Source organism: Adiantum capillus-veneris, chromosome 24 (genome assembly GCF_014529385.1).
Source record: "Adiantum capillus-veneris isolate H3 chromosome 24, ASM1452938v2, whole genome shotgun sequence".
In the NCBI taxonomy this organism is placed as follows: Eukaryota; Viridiplantae; Streptophyta; class Polypodiopsida; order Polypodiales; family Pteridaceae; genus Adiantum; species Adiantum capillus-veneris.
This window is the reverse complement of record NC_140954.1, coordinates 9,670,476-9,694,475: the sequence shown is the minus strand read 5'-3', so window position 1 is coordinate 9,694,475 and position 24,000 is coordinate 9,670,476. Positions and strand designations below refer to the sequence as shown.

At 44.3% G+C, this 24,000-nt stretch overlaps 1 protein-coding gene across 1 annotated transcript; it reads left to right on the top strand.

Annotated features, from left to right (window-relative positions):
* The first annotated feature begins 14,525 nt into the window (after positions 1-14,525).
* Positions 14,526-22,994, top strand: LOC147425922 (uncharacterized). Its single transcript, XM_086498362.1, has 2 exons — positions 14,526-14,843; positions 22,559-22,994. Exons 1-2 carry the CDS (start codon positions 14,541-14,543, stop codon positions 22,736-22,738), a joined length of 483 nt encoding a protein of 160 aa, XP_086354488.1. The 5' UTR covers positions 14,526-14,540; the 3' UTR covers positions 22,739-22,994.
* Positions 22,995-24,000: the final 1,006 nt, after the last annotated feature.

The window sequence follows — 24,000 nt, the reverse complement described above, 5'->3', positions numbered from 1 at the left end:
TTAGGGGGTATACTCTTCCACACACACTCACACGCACTCTCATTATACATTGTGCAAAGTGCAAGAGCTCTCTCTCCTTCTCCAAGCAAGTAGATGTTGAGAGCCTACACCAACACTCTTGGCTATGGAGTGCAAATCCAACCAAGAGCCATGCTTCAATGCTTAAGCTTGCCGTCTTCTCCATCTTCATTACTATGCTATTATGTATGCTAGCAAGAAGAGTGTTAACCCTCACACACATTCCTATCACCTACGACGGACGCTGTTTTATTTATTTGGTAGAGTGAGGTACCCGACTTGTCGGTCCAATAGGAAAAGGGTAAGAGTGATCGCCAATGAGAGGTGCACTCTAGCTAGAACATTCAAGGGATCAGTTGGCTAAGCATGGGCGCCCAAGTGTGAATGGGGCGAGCTCATATAAAAGTCAACTAAACCTAAAATTCACCATTCTCTCATTTGTGCAATTGAAGAGTGCTCTTGCTCCATCTCCATCTTCTTCTTCTTCATCTCCTTGTGTGTGTGTGTGTGTGTATGCGTGAGAGAGAGAGAGAGAGAGAAAGTGTGTGTGCGATCGAGCATTGCGGTGGCACGACGATGGCGAGGGGGTTGAGTGCGACATAGCGGCGTCTCCCTCTTCTTCGCGACGAGGAATCCTCCACGCAGGAAGCGTAGAGCGGTGAGTGACACACCAACGCCATCTTTGAGCTTACTAGTTTAGGCTTGTTGTGTGCTTGGAGCCATTTGTGGCTCACACACAGTGTATCGGCAAGTTCCTTGCATTGACACGTGCGACATACGCGCACATTTTTGGCGCCGTTGCCGGGGAATGCCATACACTAAGCTTGAATGGCACTCTGTGATTCTTTTGTGGTGCAATTTCAATTATAGGAAAAGGGTAAGAGTGATCGCCGATCAGAGGCGCACTCTAACATTCAAGGGATTAGTTGGCTAAGCATGGGCGCCCAAGTGTGAATGGGGGGAGCTCATAGAAAAGTCAACTAAACCTAAAATTCACTCATTCTCTCATTTGTGCAATTGAAGAGTGCTCTTGCTCCATCTCCATCTTCTTCTTCTTCATCTCCTTGTGCGTGTGTCTATGCGTGAGAGAGAGAGAGAGAGAGAGAGAGAGAGAGAGAAAGAGAGTGTGCGATCTAGCATTGCGGCGGCACGATGACGAGGAGGCGGTTGAGCGCGGCGTAGCGGCGTCTCCCTCTTTTTCGCGGCGAGGGATCCTGCACGACAGAAAGCATAGAGAGGTGAGTGACACACCAACGCCATCTTTGAGCTTACTAGTTTAGGCTTGTTGTGTGCTTGGAGCCATTTGTGGCTCTCACACAGTGTATTGGTAAGTTCCTTGCATTGACATGTGCGACATACGCACACATTTTTGGCGTCGTTGACGGGGAATGCCATATACTAAGCTTGAATGGCACTTTGTGCTTCTTTTGTGGTGCAATTTTAATTGTAGGAAAGGTAAGGAAGGAGGGTGTGTGTGTTGAGAAGAAGATTTTGTGTTGCTACTGTGTATTTCTTTGTTAATAGGGTTTTCAAAGGTACTGTGTTTTTTTCTCTGTGTAAGGTGTTAGTATTAAGGTTGTTAGTTCTGTGTAATATAAAGTACAGTAAGTAGGAAGTAGATCTGTGAGAGCTAATGAAGTGTGTTAGTGTGTAACAGTAGGTGTATTAGTTGTAAGTAGGTAGGTAGAGTGTGTGTGTGCTCGTGCGCAGGCCGCGGCAATCTTATCCTTTTTTTTAAAAAAAAAATTAAAAATTTAAAGGTAGGACCGGGATCGGGAATATCTCTCAGACCCAAGCCCAAGCTCACGCTCAGGCTTAGGCATCTATCTCCCTTTAAAAATTACGAATTTTAGCTTCACACGTAGCTAAAAATCGACTTTTTTGAGGACCAACGAAGCTTCAGGTAACCGAACGTTGTGCTGTAAAGCACACCGCGACCCTTTGAGTGATACGCTTGTTTTGAGCTATCACACACTTTAATCAAAAAAATCGATCATTAAAAAACATTAAAAAAATATTAAAAACGTAAAAAACACGAGTGAAAACGGACGCTTAAAAAAGTAAGCGGTTAACCTTCGAGGTTATTCTCCGACGCTTGTAGGGTGTCAAAGGCACATGCATCTGCGCTCTGGTCGTGTGCTAGAGACAGAGCAACTAGAGAGAATTTTGACTTACGCAAGTTCTCAATATCCACCTACTTTAAGTTCCGGGCCCTTGATGGGGACCCAAGGTAGTACAAACCAAGACCCAAACATAGTGGCTAGTGACTCTTCCTCTAACTACAGCGTTATGGAGGGTTTCCTAATGCCTAATCCCGATAGCTCAAGCCAAGACATGCATGCCATGGGTCCACGGTCCGGGCCGAGCGTGCTTAGTCGCTTGAAGGAAACCTTTAGTAGAGCCACTCGCTCCGAACATGGAGCTATTGATGTAAATGAGGGGGATGGGGAAGTAAATTCTCCATTCATGACCAACGTAGACCCTATGCCCTTAGAGAATGTGCATGTGAATACTTCATTCACTGCACCTCCTCTTCAGAGCTATTCCCCTCCGAGGTCATATTACCCAATGGTAGAAGCGTTGCCGAAGTGCAAGAGGTTGAGCGATATATCACTGCAGCTAGGGAAAAGGAAGTCGAGAGCTTACGCAAGGTGGAGCAACGAAGAGAGTTAAAATCAAAAGCTTTTATGTCAATATCTTTTCTAGGAGAGCAATCGAATGCTCCTGACTTAGCAACCGCTAAGGGCCAACCCCTAGAAAGCAACATTGCATCTAGTTCAAAGGACACCCCTAACACCTCAATCCTAGATGGAGCGTTCTTAAATGAGAACTGGGAGTACGAACTACAAACGAAAACTCTGACCGACCTATACACAGGTCACACCTATCACATGGGTTGGTTAGATGTCCTACAATCCACAATGGGTGCTACTAGTGTGGAGGATCAACACAAAGAGTTTGTGAGGTCATCCCCACAGGGTCATTGAGTTAGAGAGACAGAACAAGGGGATCAACATGCCTTCAACGGGTCTCATGAGATTCTTAGATACAAAAAAGGCTAAACAACCGACCTTATCGCAAATGGAGACTCCCTTGGTAAGTCCGATGGATCCTCCATATGTTGTTTCTCCAGGTGTCTCAGTGCAATCTGAGCCCACAAGTGATAGCTTCACCTTTCCAAGTGTAGCTCATCTTTCCCTTGATAACACCACAGCTACCATGCCTACCCCAATGATGGGCATGCCAAGAAACATGCCATGGACCTCATTTGTTAGTAAAGCACCGCTACATGGTAGCTCAATGCTTGCAACAGTACCTACAAGTGTGTACCAATCGTATGCACCTATGGGTCATCGCACTCTGTAGTCCCTACTCCTCCCATTTCCACAACCACAATACCCAAGTTCTTATTTCCATGGGACTATACCGGCTAGCATTAGCATGTCACATCCGACATCTGCTATGCCTAGGGCCACACATATGAACTTTGGGCCACCACATGGCACAACATCATACCCAACGTGGAACCCAAGGGCTTCCTATGCGCCAAGCCCAATGCCAATACCTACTCCACATGTAGTCTCTGGAGTGCCTCCACCCACGGTGCCTGCTCACTTAGGTGACTTGGCAACATTTGCTCAAGCTATTGGTCGATCTATTGCTGAGAATATGCGTAACACACCTGATAGAGAGCCAAGAAGTAAGGCAGTACAAATAGCCAAGCTCACACAAAAATTTAGTGGAGACGGGGATGTGAGAAAGAATATTGAAGTGTTTGAACAAATATGCGATTCTCTAGGAGAACACAGTGATCTACATAAGAGTAATGCTTTAATCCTAACCTTAAGTGGGAAGGCAGGGGATTGGTACAGAACCCTAAGGATGGAAGAAAAAAACGATTTACTCTACTCTTAGGAGACTGTTCTTGAAAGAATACATACGAGAGGGAGTACTTTGGGCTATAGCCTCTCAGCTCTAGAAAGCCCAACGAGAGGAAGGAGAGTCGGTGAGAGACTTTATTAGTCACTCGAAGCATTTGAATTCTCATTGTAATCCAAATGAGCGCTTCAATAATAATCAATTGCTTGATAGATTCATTAGGTGCCCTACGACATGAGGATATCTACAATGGTCTAGTCATTAGAGGTATCACCACTTGGGAAGCAGTCACCACCAATGCGATCCAATTGGAGGATAATTTAATGATTCAAGGAGAAAGAGTGTCTGTTGAGCCTAAATCTACTAGCTTGCAAGCATCAGGCCATCAGCCAATGACCCTAAATCCTATTGCTAAGGAGCCAACGATATCTTAGATGACTTTAGCATATCTCACCAAGGCTATTCAAGAGAGTCTTAGAGACAATTGTGCTCCACAAAACAATCATATGTATCCAAGAAGGGAGCAACAATGGTGCTCAGTATGCCATGGACCGCATAGTACCAGTGAATGTCCTACTTTTAGAGTAAAATTCAATGGGAATTGCAATGCCTGTGGGGGACGGTATGGTCATCAAGCTAAGGATTTCATAGTATTTAAGCGTGCGATGGCCAATAGACCAACCTTAGCATGGACAGACACACCTCGAGTTCCTGCATTGATGCCGGCCCCACCTCTTGAACAAACAGCACAACACATGGTCCCTAGGGCCCAAAATGTTGTTCAGACAACACCCTCATCACCTCCAGTGCTAGGACCGCAACCACCACATCCGAGAATCACTTATGTGAATCAAGTAGGTTCTGAGTCATCTATTGCTTGTTTGGAAGGCTGTGAGGAAGACATAGATCCTAATATTGCCTATGGACTGGATGTGCTTGAAGAAAGTCCACAATACTACATGTAGGACTATTGGGGACAAGTCAAACCTATATATCAAGTAGCTACTATTGCGGCAAGAGGCCAAAATATCAATTACACTGCTAAGAGACCACCTCTTCAATGCTATGAGTGTGGAGGTCCACATCGTGTAGCCGAGTGTCCTATTAGGCTACAAAAGAACGCCACACTAATGCAAATAATCAAGCGAGCACATCTACAATGCCGATACTCATGTGTAATCGATGTGGCATAGATCATTTGATTGCCCAATGTCCAAATAATCCAAATGCACCGAAGATCGCGCCATTAAACTTGATTGAAGTTATCGAGGAGCCATCACAAAGTACACATGTGGTACCAGTAAACGTACTCACATGATCGATGCTCCAAAAACAAAACTATATTCTTGAGGAAAGAGACACGGCATCAATTGCCCAATCTTAGAAAAAGAAGAAAACACGAAGGAAGAGATCACAAAAAGTAGCGAAGTCAGAACTCCGGTTCAAAGACCAACATAGGGACTGGTGACGACCCCGTATATATGAACGACGCTAACGAAGATTCTGATTCAGGTGAAACCATGGAGACCAAAACAACCACTAAGATAGAAACCAACAAGGAAGATCTTCATGAGCCACAATGGCAGGGATCCAAGAAGAAAATAGGAACTTTGGATCCTACAGAGGAGATTGAGCGAGTCAAGCAATTAAGGAGTTTGGTAGAAGATACCCAAAGGGATTTAGAACTAGCACCTAGGCAGATCCAGATTACAGACACCGTGTTCCCTACGCAACAACAACCTCACCAAGTCCATAGACCCTTAGCCATACCTAGTGTCATCCAAGAAGAAAGTGACTTAAAGTCATGGGAAAGTGGGCGTACTCACTTCTTGATGGAAAAAATGTTTACAGAGGGACTACTTGATCCTATCGAAGAAATGGAGATCCCATCTTCCCCACGTCAAGGGACTGAAGTCCAAAAGGTGCCGTTAAACATTGCCAAATTGATGGATTTCATGTCTTCAGAATTTAGAACCACAATCATGTCCAAACTATATAAAGACCCTCTGAGCTAGTCTCAGCTCTTCAAGCCTTCCTCAATGGAGAACTAAAGTTTGGGCTACCACAATTTGCACAGATGGATGGAGTTGGGGAGATGCCAATAGAGGAGGAACACTTATATCCACAACCCAACCTAGATGACTTGTTATAGAAATACATGTTAACAAGTTGGGACAATACTTTGAGGGTGATGAATCCAATGCAACCATACCAATCACTACCAAGGGATTAACTATGAAGGGAAGCTTTGATGGTGGCACTGGGGTTAGCATTGTGACTAAAAATTGTTGGGAAACTATGGGAAAACCTCACCTTGCGACCACAACCATAGTAGTGAAGATGGCCAATGGGTCTATTGTTAAACTTATTGGGATGCTAGAAGATCTCAAGATCAAGATCTTTGGACATAAAATAAGGATTACCTTCATTGTTATGGATTTCTCCAAACACACTATGGCATCGGAGATGATCTTAGGACGTCCTTTCATGAGGGAAGCAAAGATAGTGCATGATTGGTCTAAAAACCATGTCTACTTGCAGTTCCAAGATTCGGTCATTCGAGTGGATGTTGTGACTGGTCGAGCACATCCTCTAGGAAACAGGTTTATAATTGATCATAGATCTAACACCACAGTTCACTCGCCCCATTGCAATATTGTTACACGTGTAAATCGGACACACTGATGTTGGGGAAGATTCTCCTTATATGGATGTACTACCTGGGATGACTGAGTCGGACAATGTGGATTGGGTCCACCTAGCAGCAACCATAGACACTTGGGGAAATAGGGGGACGACCTGGGTAACACCTGAGGGGGATGAAATGCATGTACCCTTAAATATGCTACAAGCAATGCATATAGCTTCTGACAAGACTCATCCTCATATAACAAAGAAAACATACAAGTGGGTCCCTAAAACTTCTTTAGCGACCATAGCCAGTGCTAAAAGACAGGAGGCTGGTAAGAAACGTCCCATTCACCCCAAGAAATGTAAGGAAATGTGGCGGTGGATTCCTAAACGACTATTGGAAGCCCAAGGCTACTATCAAGGGAATGATCAAATCTGGGTGCCAAAACGTAGATTTTGTTCTTACTTGCCACTTGACCCATGTGAGCCCAATCCGGTAGCTCCAAAACGAATTGACGATCGCGGAAAGAAAAAAATCACAGAATGCTACACACCCGCTCCAGAGCTAGTTTGGGTACCGAAGAAAGAACGATTTGTTCCACCTAGCTTAGGAAGGGGGGAGACCCATGAAGCTTCTAGCTCCTCATGTAATGCATCCATAGAGGTAAAAGCTTCTCCACAACCTCCACCTATAATAGTGGACCTCCATAAAGCTACAAAGGATTCCACACCTCCTAGTATTCAAGAATCACCTAATGAACCACTTCAAGTTCGATCCTGGGAGAGTACCTTAAACGCATAGGATGGTCGAAAAATCCTCACCTATTACCAACTGGAACAATTGGTTTCAAAGGGTGACGAGCGCATTTCAAACGGTATGATCTACCCAAGGAAGGGGAGAGTGTTTGCTGACAGTCATCATTCACTCACTCCCCTCTCAACCTTCCCCCTGACCTCTCAATCTCCCAATCTTAGGGAATGTATATATAAAGCCTTATACTCACAAAACAAAATTAAAAAATAAAGAGCAAGAGCAATTAGCAAACGAGTATGCACAATAAAAGTCAAAACATTGACCCAGACCTACACATTCACATCCAATACAGTGAAACAGAAACCTACGTCATAAAACAGAAACTCGAGTGATGGAGGGTAAGTAGGATTATTACAATAGGAGTGTTTCTGTTTTAGAGTTTAGTGATTAGCAAAGTTCTTTCTTCCCACTGATGTGCCTCCTAGAGGTATTCTTTGTGTTTCCTCGTGTGTACAGGAACGTGTTGCTGTGGTTAGGATTTGGACCTTCATGGAATTTTTCTCTCATCCACTTTTCAAATCAAGCACGATCATCAAGACAAACAGGTGTTTCTTGTCCATTAGCATTGCCCCTTATCTTTTTGCATCCATGTTTGTCTGCTTTAATTGTGATTGGTAGCCTAATATTCAACACATTTGCTTAGTATGAAACATTAAATTCAATGTAATTTTTTGTCATAATCACTTGTCTAGGTTTAAAAATCAACCACTCTGACTAAGCTAGTTTGACCAAGCTAGGTGTTAAAGATCTTCTCTTAATACCATGGGGAATGCCTTCCTAATAATCAATGGTTACTTAGGTTGTTAATCTGATTTAGGCAGCATTGTGTGAAATGTACTAGGGCTTTCTAGTGGGCTTAGTCCCTATTGACCCTTACCTTAAGTATTATAAAGGGAGTTTACTAGTGTGATGAGCCTGGGGAGGGTAACAATGTTATATGACCCCCCAAAGTTACAAAATTAAAATGCTGAAAACGAACAAACAAAAAATCAAAGGGCCACAATGTAAAATCTTAAGCTGGAAGAGAAACCTCAGCTTGATTTGGTACTCCACTCACATGTATCGCCTATGGTACTAGAGCCCTAGAGGTTCCCAGTGTGAGCGCTTTTCCCTGAAAAGCAAAAAACCCAAGGCATACAAAATAAGCACACACATCAAAATTGAATCACTGTGAAAAGACTTTGGGGGGTCAAAGAAAAGGTAATTAGTCAAGCGACGATTATGATAAATTCCTTTTATCGTAGCTTAACTACAAGGTCTTCTAGGTATAGCCTCTAGTCAGCCCTCGGACATGAAATACTTGGCTCTCACAATTAAATAACTTAATTGACCAGAGAAAATTGAGAAGCTTTCCCATGGTATTAATAGTCGATCTTTAGTGCCTTTCGACCGTTAAATTAGCGACCCTAGACTTGTTTAATTTTTACCTTTACAACTGTTTATGCATTTGATTATATTGAAATTTAATGTTTATTGCTGACAAATGGTTTAGAATTATGATACCAATCAATTTGTCTGCTTAAAACTGCATATGCTTTTTAATTGTATATGAGAATGCAATTACTGTGCCAATGTTGTTTAATTTTGCAGTGATTGAAGAAGGCTAAGGACATTCATCTCAAATGCTCTTCCATCTCAACGAACGAGCTTCAACTCAATAGATTCCGAGGACGGAATCTACATCAGGAAGGGGGGCATGTTAACCCTCACGCACATTCCTATCACCTACGATGGATGTTGTATTATTTATTTGGTAGAGTCAGGTACCGGGCTTGTCGGTCCACTAGAAAAAGGGTAAGAGTGATCGTCGATGAGAGGCGCACTCTAACTAGAACATTCAAGGGATTAGTTGGCTAAGCATGGGCGCCCAAGTGTGAATGGAGCGAGCTCATATAAAAGTCAACTAAACTCAAAATTCACTCATTCTCTCATTTGTGCAATTGAAGAGTGCTCTTGCTCCATCTCCATCTTCTTCTTCTTCATCTCCTTGTGTGTGTGTGTGTGTGTGTGTGTGTGTGTGTGTGTGTGTGTGTGTGTGTGTGTGTGTGTGTGTGTGTGTGTGTGTGTGTGTGTGTGAGAGAGAGAGAGAGAGAGAGAGAGAAAGAGAGTGTGCGATCGAGCATTGCAGCGGCACGACGACGGCGAGGCGGTTGAGCGCGGCATAGTGGCGTCTCTCTCTTCTTCACGACGAGGAATCCTCCACGACAGAAAGCGTAGAGCGGTGAGTGACACACCAACGCCATCTTTGAGCTTACTAGTTTAGGCTTGTTGTGTGCTTGGAGCCATTTGTGGCACCCTCATTCCCTGCTAGCTGTCTCCACCTTTTAAGGTGTTTGAGGTCTTGGGAATGAGGCTTGGGATAGTTAAAGCTTCTTCAAAGTTTATGTTATTCTTGTGATGCATGAAGATTTCCATCTTCATTGCATCACCTAGGTCACAAGGAACACAAAGATTGTAATGTAACAAGTCTCTCTTAATGGGAGAAATCATAATACAAATTCCTATTGGAGGGGGGACCGGCTCCACATAAATCTGGTCCTCAACTGTCGTCATGTTCTCTGAATTCTCTCTTTTGCAAAAGTATTGTTCATACCAAGTTAATCAAATACTATCAATTATCTTCACCCGCTATGCTCACAAAGCAATTTCACAAAAGTACTCTCATTAATTTTTGTTATTCTCAAGTTAATAGACCAATTACATTACAAGTGCTACTAGATAAACTACTAGTATGTACAAGAAAACAAGTGAGAGACTCTCTCAACCTATTCCCACTGGCTCATGAGTCAATCTACATGCAATCGTATCGGCTCTAATGATAGTCGAGCGTGCGTATCCATGCTAGAGCCATCTCATAGAGAACTGTATATAATTTTCAAAGCTCCATTAAGTATCATGCTAGTGTCAGTCACCGTACGACTGACAATCCTTGCTGCAAATGATCCCATTACAACTGCTAAGTCAAGCCTCAACACTAGTAGGTCGTACATGAGATGCCCAAACATTGACAAAATCTATCCAAACCTAGCTTTCCTAGCCTCCTTGCTATTTGCATGCACTGCATCATCAAGAATACTCATCATGTATGGATATGTCAACTTCGACATTGGGATGGCTATGTCTCTCTTACCCATAGGTGGAACCATGCATCCTGGCATCGACTCATCAGCCTCTAGCATAATCATATCAAAGAACTCCATGCCCGTCATCTCTGCCTATGTCTCTAGGGACCAGACTTGCTCTACCTCTATTCACACAGACTCCATGCCCGTCATCTCTGCCTATGTCTCTAGGGACCACACTTGCTCTACCTCTATTCACACACACTCCATGCCCGTCATCTCTACCTATGTCTCTAGGGACCAGACTTGCTCTACCTCTATTCACAGAGACTCCAATGACACCACCCGTTGTTTTGCACAGACTCCAATGACGCCAATTATTGTGTCTCACTAGAGCATTGTTGCTCTACCTTTGTCTCTACAGAGTCTACTGGCATGTTCTGCATAGCTAAGTTCTCTGTCTCGTGAGCATACTAGAGCTCACCTACAAAGGAGATATGTCTCGTCTCTCGCTCAATGCATGCCAGCAACAAAACTGAGACCATGTCGTCTCATACCTCAGATACATGCATAGGATATACCAAGCCACAATGGCATCCCTTGGCAATCATCAATGATCCACAATGCAATTGAAAAGAATACTCTCTAAGCAGTGTCTGACACTCAAAATTTTCTAATTATCCCACTAAGATCAAACTCTGTCTCAGCTGAGGAACATAGCACACAGGTTGTAGCGTATATGATGCACCAATGGGCAATGACAAGCAAACATCTCCTGCAGAGCTGCAATGTCAAACGCCACCAAAAAATTGACCAAGTGTAGACAACTAAAGCTCCCGCTAGAGAAAGTGCTAAACCAGTCACGATATATGGTGTGTGGAAAATTGCATCCTCAACTAGTAACCAACGAGGAGAAGTGTCACCTCTTGAAGAAATGTAAGCAGGAGGAACGCTAAAGGAAAACGTGACATCACTGTCACTAGCACATGAAGCCACCACTCTAGGAGCACTCTAGCATGTGTCAAAACCTCATCTATATCACACATGCATCTCCGTTGTTACCTCATATTTTTGAAAGAGCGGTGCCTAATGTGTCATGTGTGACCACAATGCCAACATCGCATATATCCGAAACTATGAGACCGCCGTCTATCATGAGTCATCATTGTAGACTCTAAATTGTCACACATGTCTGCTATATGGATGCCAAGAAACCAAAGTACGGCAAGATATCAAACTCAACCATAAACCATGACAAAATAGCAACAAAGTGGGAGATCATTGGACTACTACACAATCATGAAAACCATGATCAATTGCATCAAAACTGATGCACACATATGCATAAAACCAACTTTACAATCTTCTATTTGTAGGCATACAATTTGGGACAAACAACTCAACCGAACATACATAACCATACATGCAAGTAGGGAGCAAACACGATCAAAATGCATCCCACAAAAAAAATGTCTGCAAAGATCTGCAAAAAACATGTAAAGCATGTGACTGTCTGTAATATGTAGCCACATAAGCATATGCAATCCTCACTCCTGCAAGAGTGGATACAAGAACACTCACCCATGCCCAAGCTGACAAAACCTGTCAAAGTGGGAGTCAAACTCGACCACTAAACCATAAGAGAGTAAATCAGCGGATACGCATAAAGTATGGCAAGAAACTGGAAAAAAACCGTAGAGTTTTCCCTAAAAACTGAGTAGAAACCCAAAGATATCAGCCATAAAAAATTGGCAACACAAACAATGCATAAAATGCATCAAGGAATCCGTTCCGGCAATGTGCAAAACAAAGACTCAATCTCTCATCCACAAATGTCATACACCAAGTCAAAAGTGACTAAACGCATGATGGAGAGAAGTAAGACAAAACTTGTGGGTCGTAATCAAAAGTGCATAAAACTGTATGAGAGCATCCGTCTCAATCACAGATCCATATATGACATACATGTACCATAAGCATGGCAACCGAGCTCACTCCCACATGAGTAGCTCTATGGAAAATCCACCTATCCGAAACATCTGTATACTTGTGAACCTATCACTTTGAGCTATAATAAGATCATTTCGTATTCACATTTGCATACATAGCAAATCCGCACAAAACTGTGCTAAAACTACTCTTTGGAATGTCCTACATCACCATACAATGCGTACAAAACCGCATTCGAATGTGTAACAATCCGAAAGTCACATCCCAAAGAATCACTTTCACACACAAATGCAAGCTAGATTCTCTCTCAAGTAGCACCACAATGTGACATACATAGCCAGAGATGCAAACTACATCACTCTCTACAATGTACGAATCCGAATTGCCAAGCTTCTATATGTCGAGATTGCTGTAGGATGTTGCAAAAAATTTAGCGCTTAGAATTTCAAAATTCTGATATGACCAGCGCGTCCGAAATGTGCATGTGGAGTGCGAGTGAGGAGAAGAGTAGAAGACACACTGTGTTGATGGAGCTTCACTCTAAGAAGTGGTGGGGAGGAGCTCCTTATTCTTTGCGTATATGAAGAATAAAGAATGTGTATGTACACATAGTGGGCGACCGAACATCGAACGTCCGGCCTCGGGCAAAGGGCATATTGCCTTTACCCCACCACTAACCCTTGCATTGCCAAAGAGCGTCCTGAGACAAAGTGAATAAGCTTTGGGCCAAAACCCACATGAGCCATATTGAGCAAAATAAAACTCCCTTCTAGCCTATCATAGACTTTATCAAAGTCATTTTTTATGAAAACAAACTCATTACCCATGTCCTGAGCATGTTCAATGTCTTTCGAGTTGGCAATTACAACCTTTAGGATTCTTCTTCCTCGTATAAAACCCTTCTCCTCTTTGAGATAAGTTGCATAAGAACCACAATGATTCCGTTAGCAACCAATTTGGCAAAGATTTTATAAACAATATTTAGCATGGTAAGAGGACTCCACTTGGACAAGACCTCCTTAGGCCCCCTCTTATGCAAAAGCTTTATGATACCTGTGTTGATGGCTGTGGAGAGGGCACCATAGAGGCAAGCCTCCTCCCAAACTAGAAGCAAAATAGGAACAATCCATTTTTGGAAGGCTTGATAAAACTCAGCTAGTAGTATGTCTAGGCTCGGGGTCTTGTTGACCTTTGATCCCTCAATTGATTTTTTAATCTCTTCAACAGAGAACGGTCTCTCTAGTTGACTAGCTATGGAGACAGGGATAACTTTTACCTTAGCTGCCCACATTTCTTCTCTAGTTGCTACTTTTTAGGTGTAATTGCAACCTCGATATGAATAAAAAGATTTTCAAAATGTGACTTAGCCAAACTTGTGTTTTCTTCTTCATTTGTTGTTGTATCTTCATCAATTATCAAAAGAGGGATGTCGTATTTAGCTTGTTTTTTGAGAGTCTTGATCATCTCCTTGAATAGGCGATCTACTTTCCCATTCCACCACTCCTGAAAGAAGATGGTAGCATGATGATAGACGAGTTCTTCCTTAGCTTTGATCTAAGATCTCAAGCTGGAGATTTGGTTCTGAACATCGATTGTAAGTGAAGCAGATGACTCTAATACTATGAGCTCTTGATAAATCGAGTCTCTCCTCTCTTTTTTTGATCGTAGACACTTCTTTTCTGAATGTGATACAAGCCTTTTGGGAATCCTTAATGACATTAGACCTGGTAACACTTGGAGTTACTCCCATCGAAAAAGCATATGGCCAAATTTTCTTGAGTGAGGACTGGAAAAATTTGAGTTGGAAAAGACCCGGGTTAGTGTGAAATCAATGGTTTCTAATCTTGGCAGCTTTATCATCTATGGCGATAATAAGCGGGTAATGATCTGATAATTGAGGCTTGGCTTTCAACCTAATGAACATGTTAGCCAGCTTCAAGGAAGAAAACCCCCTCCTCTCCCATGTGCCAAAGATTCAATGAATCTTTAACCTGCTTCTAGCTGGTTTCTCAGCTCCTCTTACAACCTATTCTAAGCATGTGAATCTATCTTGCATGCTCTCAACCATATTGACTTCGCACCGCACCGGCTGCCCAATGAACGCACCGACTGCTCACCAGCCGGTGTATAAGCTCGCGTTATAAACCATCTTCTCATAGGCTTTGATTCTTTCGCTCGAGCGAGCCATGGCTGCCATATCCCCCGTCTCTCCAGCCGCCTTTCTCACCTGGCGACCCCCATCTCAGAGCTCATCCTGTTCGGCCTCTAGCTCGTCATCTCCTCCTCGTTCCTCCGGGTCCGCTTGCGCTTTTGTACAAACCCTCCAATTCAGAAATTATCCTAGTCACGCGAGCCCTTTTTCAACCTCATTGCACGTGAGCTCCTTCTGCTCTTCCTCAAGGAGTTGCAAGCACGTACGATGCTCACCTCGCTCGATGGCGCCTGACGAAGAGAAAATGACCAGACGATCACCTCTTGATTTTCCCATTGTAAGTTCCTGCATGTGCTGTTTGTGAGGATGGCTCAGAGCCAAGTAGGAAGAGCATGGTGAAGATTAGTGGTCATGGTGGTATTCATTTAATGCCAGATGCATTGCAGGTGTTATCACAGAGGAATGTGGCAGTGTTGAGGTTGTGTTGCTTGGGATTGTACCTGATGTCTCTTCCAGTTATTAATTTTGTATCATCATTATTTTGGGAAACCTTGACCGAGCTTCTTTTTAATCAATGTGATCATTATGAGACACATTTAAAGTTTAAACACATCAACAAAACATTTTGTAGTGTGTAGTGTGTGACAAACTTGGACACCCCAATTCTTGAATCTGTCGCGACACGAGAAAGAATCACCCTAAACACTTCACACTTTAAAATCACAGTTCAATCGAGTTGACACGGCCCGGCGTAGTGGCGTGCCCAGAGAGATTGGCCTCAAAGACTGGCGCACCTTTTGGTATTTCTTTTTGTATTAATTATTGAGCAAAGTACAGTTGCCCTTGGGTCGCCTCTGCCCATCGGCTCGTTAGCACAAAGTGAGCCAGAGAGAGCCCAAGGGACTTATTTTTAAAGGCCCTTCGCCTTGGTGAAAAGCAATACATGAAAAGCCTTCAACTCAAAAGCGATTGGCTCTCAAAAGCATGTGGCTCCAAAGTCTACTAGGAAAAGCACCTAGTGCAAATTATGAAAATTTGTAGAGTTGGCCACGTCAACACCTTGTCAGTGCAAATTACGGAAGGCCGTATTGTTTGCCACATTAGCCTGTCCGTGCAGAATGTGGAAAGCCATACTATCTGCCACATGTCAGCATGTTCGTAGAATGCGGAAATTCATACTATCTGCCACGTGTCTCCTGTCCGTACAACTTGCGCGTCGAGGCCCACGACCACGTCATCAGTTTGTGACTCACCCTCGATTACGCTTGCAAAACAAACAGAGGCCATAAACCAGTTTAGTAGACATTGACTCTATGATGTGAATGTGCACTGACTGAGTCGTCTTTGTGCAAGTGCTAGATTTGTGTCGGTCTAGTGCGTCGGTACTTATCAATCACATAAAAATTGATTCCAAATCTAAGACCGTGATTCATGGCAACGTATTTAGCAATCGCATCTAGATCCATCCCAGACCTCACTGATGTCGGATTAGCTAATTCTTATTGCGATCATGTCTGTAGATTCTCAAGACCGAAATGCTGCAGTCATTTCGTCTTTCAGTCCTTTACTCAAACAAAATCCATTTTCAATATTCATAAAGTCATACAACAGAATAGTGTCAGCAGAGCAGTACCCCTGAAATCCAAAGGGAAATCGGTGACTCTATTCCATCCAGGTAATCTTTGACAAAGGAGCGGAGTGACTCCCCTCTTGTGCAGTCCCGTCTGCGCCAAATCCAACCCTGGTGATTTGCCGGATTTTTTGGAATAGACGCAGCTAAGCCGAAAGCCTCAAGGTAAAGTTCCAAAATTTGAGGAGTATCTGCTAGGTCCTCCTCCTCCATCCACTTCGCATCCAATGCCAGATAGTTCTTAAATTTCACTAAGAACCGCCGAATCACTTTTCTTTCCTTTTGTGCTAGAATCTGATCTAGAACGAGTATCTTCTCGCTCTCTTCCACTTCACGTTGCTCACCAGGCTCCCCATCAACTGTCAGCTCACCCTTTCACTTTTCTTTCCTTTTGTGCTAGAATCTGATCTAGAACGAGTATCTTCTCTCTCTCTTCCACTTCAGGTTGCTCATCAGGCTCCCCATCAATTGTTAGCTCACCCTTAAAGGGTTTCAAAAGACTCACATGAAACACAGTGTGAATCTTCCAAGTGTCTGGCAACTTGAGTCTGAAGGATACATCATTTATCTTTCTTGAATTTGGAAAGGGCCATGATACCTCATGCTAAACTTTGGAAAAAGCCTCTCTTTTTCCTTTCGTTTTCTTCGGCGTGCCTTCTCAAAACGTAAGAGCACGCAATCATCTTCCTTCAACTTCAAGTCGCGTCTATGTCGATCAGCTGCCTTCTTATGCCGTGCTTGAGACTTCTCTAGAGCCTCGCGAACCTTGGCAAAAGCATTGTCCAAGTCCCTCGTGTACTGGTCAACTATAAAAATCTTGTCCTTGGTGCTTAGAAAAGGAGGGACCTTCTTAGCACCTTCAATCACCTCAAATGGCGCCTTCCCCGTCGAAGAGTGAACCGTGTTATTGTAGTCAAACTCCACCAAAGGCAAATATTTTTCCCATTGAGTCTTCTGCTCGGAGATATAAGACTTCAATAAATTCAAAACCATTGAATTGGCTATCTCAGATTGCCCATCTGTCTTTGTGTGGAATGATGATGGAATTGCAGCCGCGTGCCAATGTTCTTCCAAATAGCCCTCCAAAACAAACTCGTGAATCGGGGATCTATGTTGGAAACTATGGTCTTAGGCATGCCATGTAACTGAAATATTTGAGCGATGAACAGTCTTGCTAAATGATTAGGTTTGAGTTTTTTCTTTACTGGAATGAAGTGAGCTTGCTTGCTAAATCTGTCAATGACAGTCCAAATGCCATCGTGCCCACTTTGAGTCTTGGGGAGATCAAGGATGAAATCCATAGCAATGCTTTCCCAGGGGCGAGTGGGAATGGGTAAAGGCTGTAAGAGTCCGCGTGCCTTATGCCTGTCAAACTTGACCTTTTGGCATACTAAACAAGTGCGAACAAAGTCGTCTACATCCTTTTTGAGTCTCGGCCAATAGAAGTAACGCTCCACACCCTTCAAGGTGGTATCTATGCCGCGGTGACCCGTAAAAGGTGGACAATGGCACTTTGTCAAAACCTTTTCCCTCAAAGGTTGTGTAACACACAACATCATTTTCCGCATCAAATAGCCATCCCGTATGGAATAAAAAGCTGTCTCCTCATTCTGTATCCGAGTAAAAATGTCGGCAAAGTCAGGATCTGTGATGTACTAGTCAACCATATCCTCGAAGCTTCTGTGATGAATCGCGGAAATAGCCAGAACCAAGGCTTCCGAGACAACGCATCTGCCACTAAATTCTTCTGTCCCTAAACATGGACAATCTGGAAGTGAAACTAAGACAAGATGTTAGTCCATCGCATCCGCTTTTCCAAAAGCTGCTTCTGTGACAAGTAGCGTAAACTCTGGTGATTTGTAAAGACTGTGAAATCGGCTCCGAGTAAATATTGTCGCCATTGTGTAAGAGCATGGATCACTGCCAAAGGCTCTTTCTCATATATCTGTGCTACCAATTCTGGCCGTGAAAACATCCGGCTTTCATAAGCAATCACATGGCCTTCTTGCATCAAAATTACTCCTTGACTACGAGCACAAGTATCACATAAACTTCGAATGGCTTTTGCAAGTCTAGCAAAGCCAACACTGGTTTTGTAGTTAATTTTTTTTAAGTGTGAAAAGTAGTCACCTCTCTCGATCCCCACGTAAAAGGGACTCCCTTTTGAGTCAGTAAATGCAAAGGTGAAGCTATCTCTGTATTCCGAATGAACCGACAATAATAAACCCACAAGCCCAAAAAGCTTCAAACTTTTTGAACATTCTTTAGGTCGGGCCACTCGCGGATAGTCTCGATTATGGCCGTGTCCATCTGTACTCCTTCTGAGACAATGTGTCCCAAGAAATGTATCTCCAGTAAGAAAAACTCACTCTTTTTGGCATTGATAATCAATCTATGATTTTGCAACGCTTGAAAGACCAGTAGCAGATGGTGTCAATGTTCTGCTTCATTTTTGGAGAAAAGAATAATGTCGTCAAAGAAAGTGCTGACAAAAGATGAATACTTTCGGAAAATCCTATCCATCATTCGGTTGAATGTTGTTGGAGCATTCGTGAGTCCAAAAGGCATCACCAAATATTCATATAAACCAAAAGTTGTCCGAAAGATTGTCTTGTAGATATCTCCCGGAGCGATTCAGATATGATGATATCCATTTTTCAAATCAATTCTGCTAAAACAAGAGGATCCATGAAGTTTATCAAGAATATCATCGATCCTTGGAATAGGGAATCTATTCTTGATGGTGATTTTATTGAGAGCTCTATAATCAATGCACATTCTCCAAGATCCATCTTTCTTTAGTACTAGCAAAACCAGAGAACAGTAAGGTGATGTACTCAGTTAGATGAGACTCTTTTCTAGAAGTTCTTTTACTTGGTTCATTATTTCTTCATTCTAGGCTCGGCTAACTCGATAAGGTGGTCGGTTCGGTAGTGTACTTCCATGAATGAAATCAATCGTATGGTCTTCAGTACGAGGTAGTTAGGTGCAACGGAATGAATGTTTGCGCTTTGCTCAAGATGAGTGCTCCGAACTGTGCTCAAGGTTCCTTGTATTCCTATGGAAGGGAGAGCCTTCTGTTCTTAATGAGAGAGTGCAATGAACACAAACAAAGTGAATGGACATTGTGAATGGAATTGCATGAGACTGAGAGATAGAGAAGAGAATACGACACCAGAGACGTAAAACCCTCCTCCGAAGGCCCCACTCTCGTCGGCGAGAGTGGTCTACTATTGATTGCACAAATCTCTACAATGCTTGGACTTGCTAACGATGTCAACGTCAATGAGGACGACGACGACAGTGGTCTACTATTGATTGCACAAATCTCTACAATGCTTGGACTTGCCGACGATGTCGACGACAATGAGGACGACGACGAGACGGGCTGAAATCTGAAAACGCTAATGGTTGAAATCGGCAAATCTTGTATCTGCTGAATTCTGACTCTATACCGGTGACGATGTCGATGGCGACGGTACGACGACGACGCGCTGAAAACGCAGATGCTGAAATCTGCGTTTTCCGGGCTGAATCTGTAAACCTTGCGGAATCTGACCATGCGGCGAGGATCTGCTGCGGGAAGGTGAGATCTGCGAGGTTCGGGACTTATCTGCGGTGTCTAAGGGCTGAAAACTGAAAACGCTGATGGTTCTTGAGGTTCTGTCGCGGAGAATCTGCAAAACACTAGGGTGTGATGCAGATGCAAAAACGCTAGGGCTGAAAATGGCTCTGCTGTCGCCGGATAGCCTGCAACTGCAAAACGCTAGGTCTCGTGTTGAGTCTTCTGTCGCCAGGGATCTGCAAGAGCAAAAATGCTGGCTGATCTGGTCCAAAAATGCTAGGTGGTTGCTGTGGAGCAAAAACTCTAGGGCTTGGGGTTCTGCTGAGAAGCTGCCTGTTGAGCGAGTGCTCCTGCTGCCTCTTCTGCGAAATAGTGCTAGTCTAGGTTTGCTTATATACAAACTCAATTTGCCCTACCTACTTTCCAACAAAAGTCACTTAAAAATAATAAGTGAAAAATGTCAAAAATAGGTAAAATAGGCTAAATGCACTGGAAAATTCTCCTGAAGGATTCTGATGGATTTTGATGGGAATGCTTATGATCATGCTGTGTGCAACCAGAGGATATGCATCTACACTAAGTGTTTGGGCATGCATGGTCTACGAATAGACTCACAAAAGTGCCAGATCACTTCTAAATCTAGACTGATTGGACTGATTGAACCCTTGTTGTGCTGTAGCTTGTCCACGGACACATAGGGTTGGATGTGTCACGTGACAGAGGTGGAGGTAACTCGCCTCGTAGGCCTTCAGAGAAGCAATCAACCTGTGTGTGCAGAAATTCTTGTCGTTCTTTATCCAATTCAAACATATTGGTTCTTTGTTCATCATTCAATTCTTTCAAGTAGATTCAGTAAACAAAAAGACTGGATTTCATTAATTTCGAAATACACCACAATGTGCCTGCAACCTGCTGCATCCGGCGGCATCACACTAAACTTGGCTAAAGACTGAATTGTCTGTACCAGATCTGTCAGCCCCAGGTCCCATATGTGGTGTGAGAACTCAATAGTGTGGACCTGGAGCCAGTCAAGGACTGTGTGCATGGTCCACTCTGTATGATTGCTGGAGCACAACAAAAAGGAGAAACCTACCGCTTTATCCAGAGCCTTAGTGCCTCAGGCTTCTAGAAAGAGGACGTGAACTCGAAAGCAAGCTTCCTCCAGGTCGGGAGAAAGGTCACCAAGGAAGCGTGTGAAGCTGTAGTCGAAGAAGTTCTATCGTCTGCGAATGTCAAAGCTGGTCAAACAACGAGGGATTGCTGTAAAAGGAGAGATCTAGACCAAAAGTGGCGTCCTCAGGTGGGACAGTCCCTCTCGAGCCATGCGACTCGTAGCGAAAGCACTACCAAGAGATCGTCTCACTGCGGATGTGTGTCCAGTCCCCTTGCGTCTGAGGAGTGTGGGATGGGTCGGTTGATGAGGGTGAGGGCCCCATCGGGGAGAGAGGAGCGGGTGGGAGAGGAGGGGGAGGAGGCGGCGGGACGGAGGAGTCTAAAGGTGGGGGGGGGGGGGGGGGGGGGCGGCTCCTACTCGAGGGGGTCAAAACGGTTCCGTGTCGCAACCCAATGTTGTTGAGCTGTAGGAGGTCGGCCACCAGTGGCAAGCCTTTTCGTGTCGACAGCGTTCGGGCACTTGATGCCAGCCATCAGCTGGCTGATCGCTGGCCTCTGTCGAGGTACCAGCCTGTGTGTCCTGGGTACTTGTCTACTGAGCATGCTCAGCCTTGGGAGGCTGCGCATGCGCTGTGGGTCGAGATCTCCTGCGAGGATAGGCATTCGCTAAGTGGCCCATCTGCCTGCAAATGAAGCACTGGTTCGGGAGTCCTGAACACTCCACCCTTTGGCGTAACCATGCCCCACTCACCCTAGGTAGAAGGACCACCTTCGGGAGAGTATGAGTGTCACGAATGAGAACACGAACTGAAGGCACACCAGCAGCCTTGGCTCCAACTGAAGCTACTGTGTCTTCAAAATTGTCCCGATCTCGGAACCAATCCTAGTAAGAAGCGGTAAGTATTTCCGCCTCAGGCCAGGGAAGCAGACCGAATTAGGCAAGTGTGCCTCCTCTACAAGAACATCTGATGCAGAATCGAACCGATGGCGCCACTGTCGGAAGTGTGCTTTGACTGCTCGGGTGGCCAACAGGCTCATCGAGATGACCTTGGCCGCCATCTCGGGAGTCTCGAAACTCTATGTGATAGTATCCTCACCCGAGAAGCTGGATGTCGATGATCTTCCCTACCTCTCCTAGAAGGCAGGCCTGTAGAAGGTCACGTACCTCTCCTCGACTGGGACGGCTGCCAATAATCTTGCAGATGAGAGAGGTGGCCTGAAGGCGCTCCACCTCTGCTGCAAGGCTCGCTTGCTTTGCTGGCGACAGAGAAAGTCGGATGGTGGGCTCCGCTGGGTCGGTGAGGGGGCTTCATCTGAGTCCCTCTGTGGCAGAGCACGAGCATCCATATGCGTCTGCTACTAGTGCTGGCACGACCTTTGCTGCTGCAAACCCTACTCTGAAAGGAATCTGAACCAGGGAAAATGGAGGTGGGCACAGTGAAGGGGGGGGGGGGGGGGTTGTGTGACAAGGGTTGGGCGGGCGGCGGGCAGGAGCGAAAGGAGGAGAGGCAGTGTGCGGGCGTGTGGAGGGCTGTGTGGGAGATGGGCAGCGCCAGTAGTGGGGGGGCGAGGATGGCAGGGCAGGACGGCGCGAGCAGGAGAGAGGGGGGGTGCGTCGGCAGAGCAGCGAGCATGAAGTCTACATAATCAAGTAAACATCCATCTGTAAAAGTTTTGACGGTTTTTTCATCAAAACAAATTGGAGGCACCTACGGGTCTAATTTCCTTTTGGCCTTTCCTGCAGGAATGGGAGAGACCCCGACCTGGAAGACGGCCAGATATTTTTCCGCAGTTCAGTCCAATGAAAACTCCACTCCCTCAGCCTCCTCCAACTGATCCTCCAGAGGAAGATGAAGAGGAAGAGAAAAAAGAAGAAGAAGAGAAGCCAGAGGAGGAGCCTGATACACCACCTAAAGAAACATGATTCTTACTGGTCTTCTCAGTAATGGTGTTTTGGGTGAGCTGGGTGGTGTGCTTCAAAGAGGTGACTGATTTTTTCAAAGCTAACGGGGTGCAAGAATTGCCAAACCTGGTTTCTGCTCTCACACTCTTCATCAACTTGTAATGTGCTACCCATCCTGAGTTGATTTGCAGTTCAGCCAATATAGTTAGGCGCAGGTCTTTAACATATGTATTTTTCATTATTATTGTTGATGACTCCTAGCAACCCATTATGTGTTTGTGGATGCTTTCATGGCACTGCCTATGCTTTGTGCGTGTGTAGTTTATCCAGCTGTAACATTACTAATTTGTGGAGCATCAGTCATGCCCATGGACATCTAGATAGCTTTACCAGCCGGCGTAATTAAAATGCTAACACGGAAAGTCTGTTCAACTGCAGAATGGTCCATTTGACCTCCCAGCCATTGGAAGAATGATTGTGATCTAGATCTCTTCTTCCAATTGGTAAAACCCCAAGATTTGGCTTGTATGTTTTATGCTCAGAAGGAAAATTTATCTCCTTAATTATCCTTCATAAACTGAGGTTTCTTGCACATCCAGACAAGCCCCTTTATAGGTTTGTGTGATAGTTGCAAGTACATGATTGAGTTGTGCCTAACAGGATTTCCAAGTTCAAGTAATCCCATGCTTTTTGGTTTTTCAGTCATTAAATTGTTTAGTGTGCTGGGCCATATAGGATTAAATGTGTATTGGTTTTGTGCTAGTTGTAGTGGAGGTAAACGAACAAGTTTTTGTTGAAATAATGTAAATAATTGATCACTATTTGTTGGGAGACCAATTGTGGTGACAAAAAATTTCCTTGATTCTCTAATGACCGTTTCATTTTGTTTGGGAAGGCCCTTTTCATAAAGTTGTGCTTGCAGTTGGTTGTCATGTAGCATGTGTTGTCGGTAATGGCCATGCATGCACTTTGTTGCTTTGCTTGCCATTAGTTCTCTATATTCTTTGAGTAGTACTTTTGCAACATTGGTATCTTTATAATTGCTTGTAAGTTGAAGTCTCAAAGGCTTTGAATGCGTGTATATTTGTGTGTGTGTGTGTGTGTGTGCATGCGAGAAGGGGGGGGAGTGCGGTTTACTAGCCACCTCATGTTTGTCTGCCACTCTTTTTCCCAGCCTCGTTGCTGCCCTTTGCTGTATTTTTTGCCACCGTGATTCCCTCATCCAGATTCTTTGTTAGCTTGCCGCATGGCCCCTTTCCATGATAGCCTTGTGTTCCACAATG

What these genes read in the sequence shown, in the direction of transcription:
- LOC147425922 (XM_086498362.1), top strand. Translation starts at nt 14,541, where the DNA reads ATGGCTGCCATATCCCCCGTCTCTCCAGCCGCCTTTCTCACCTGGCGA. An exon ending in CACCTCTTGATTTTCCCATT is followed by an intron (nt 14,844 to 22,558) that starts GTAAGTTCCTGC and finishes CCTTTCCTGCAG; the next exon opens with GAATGGGAGAGACCCCGACC.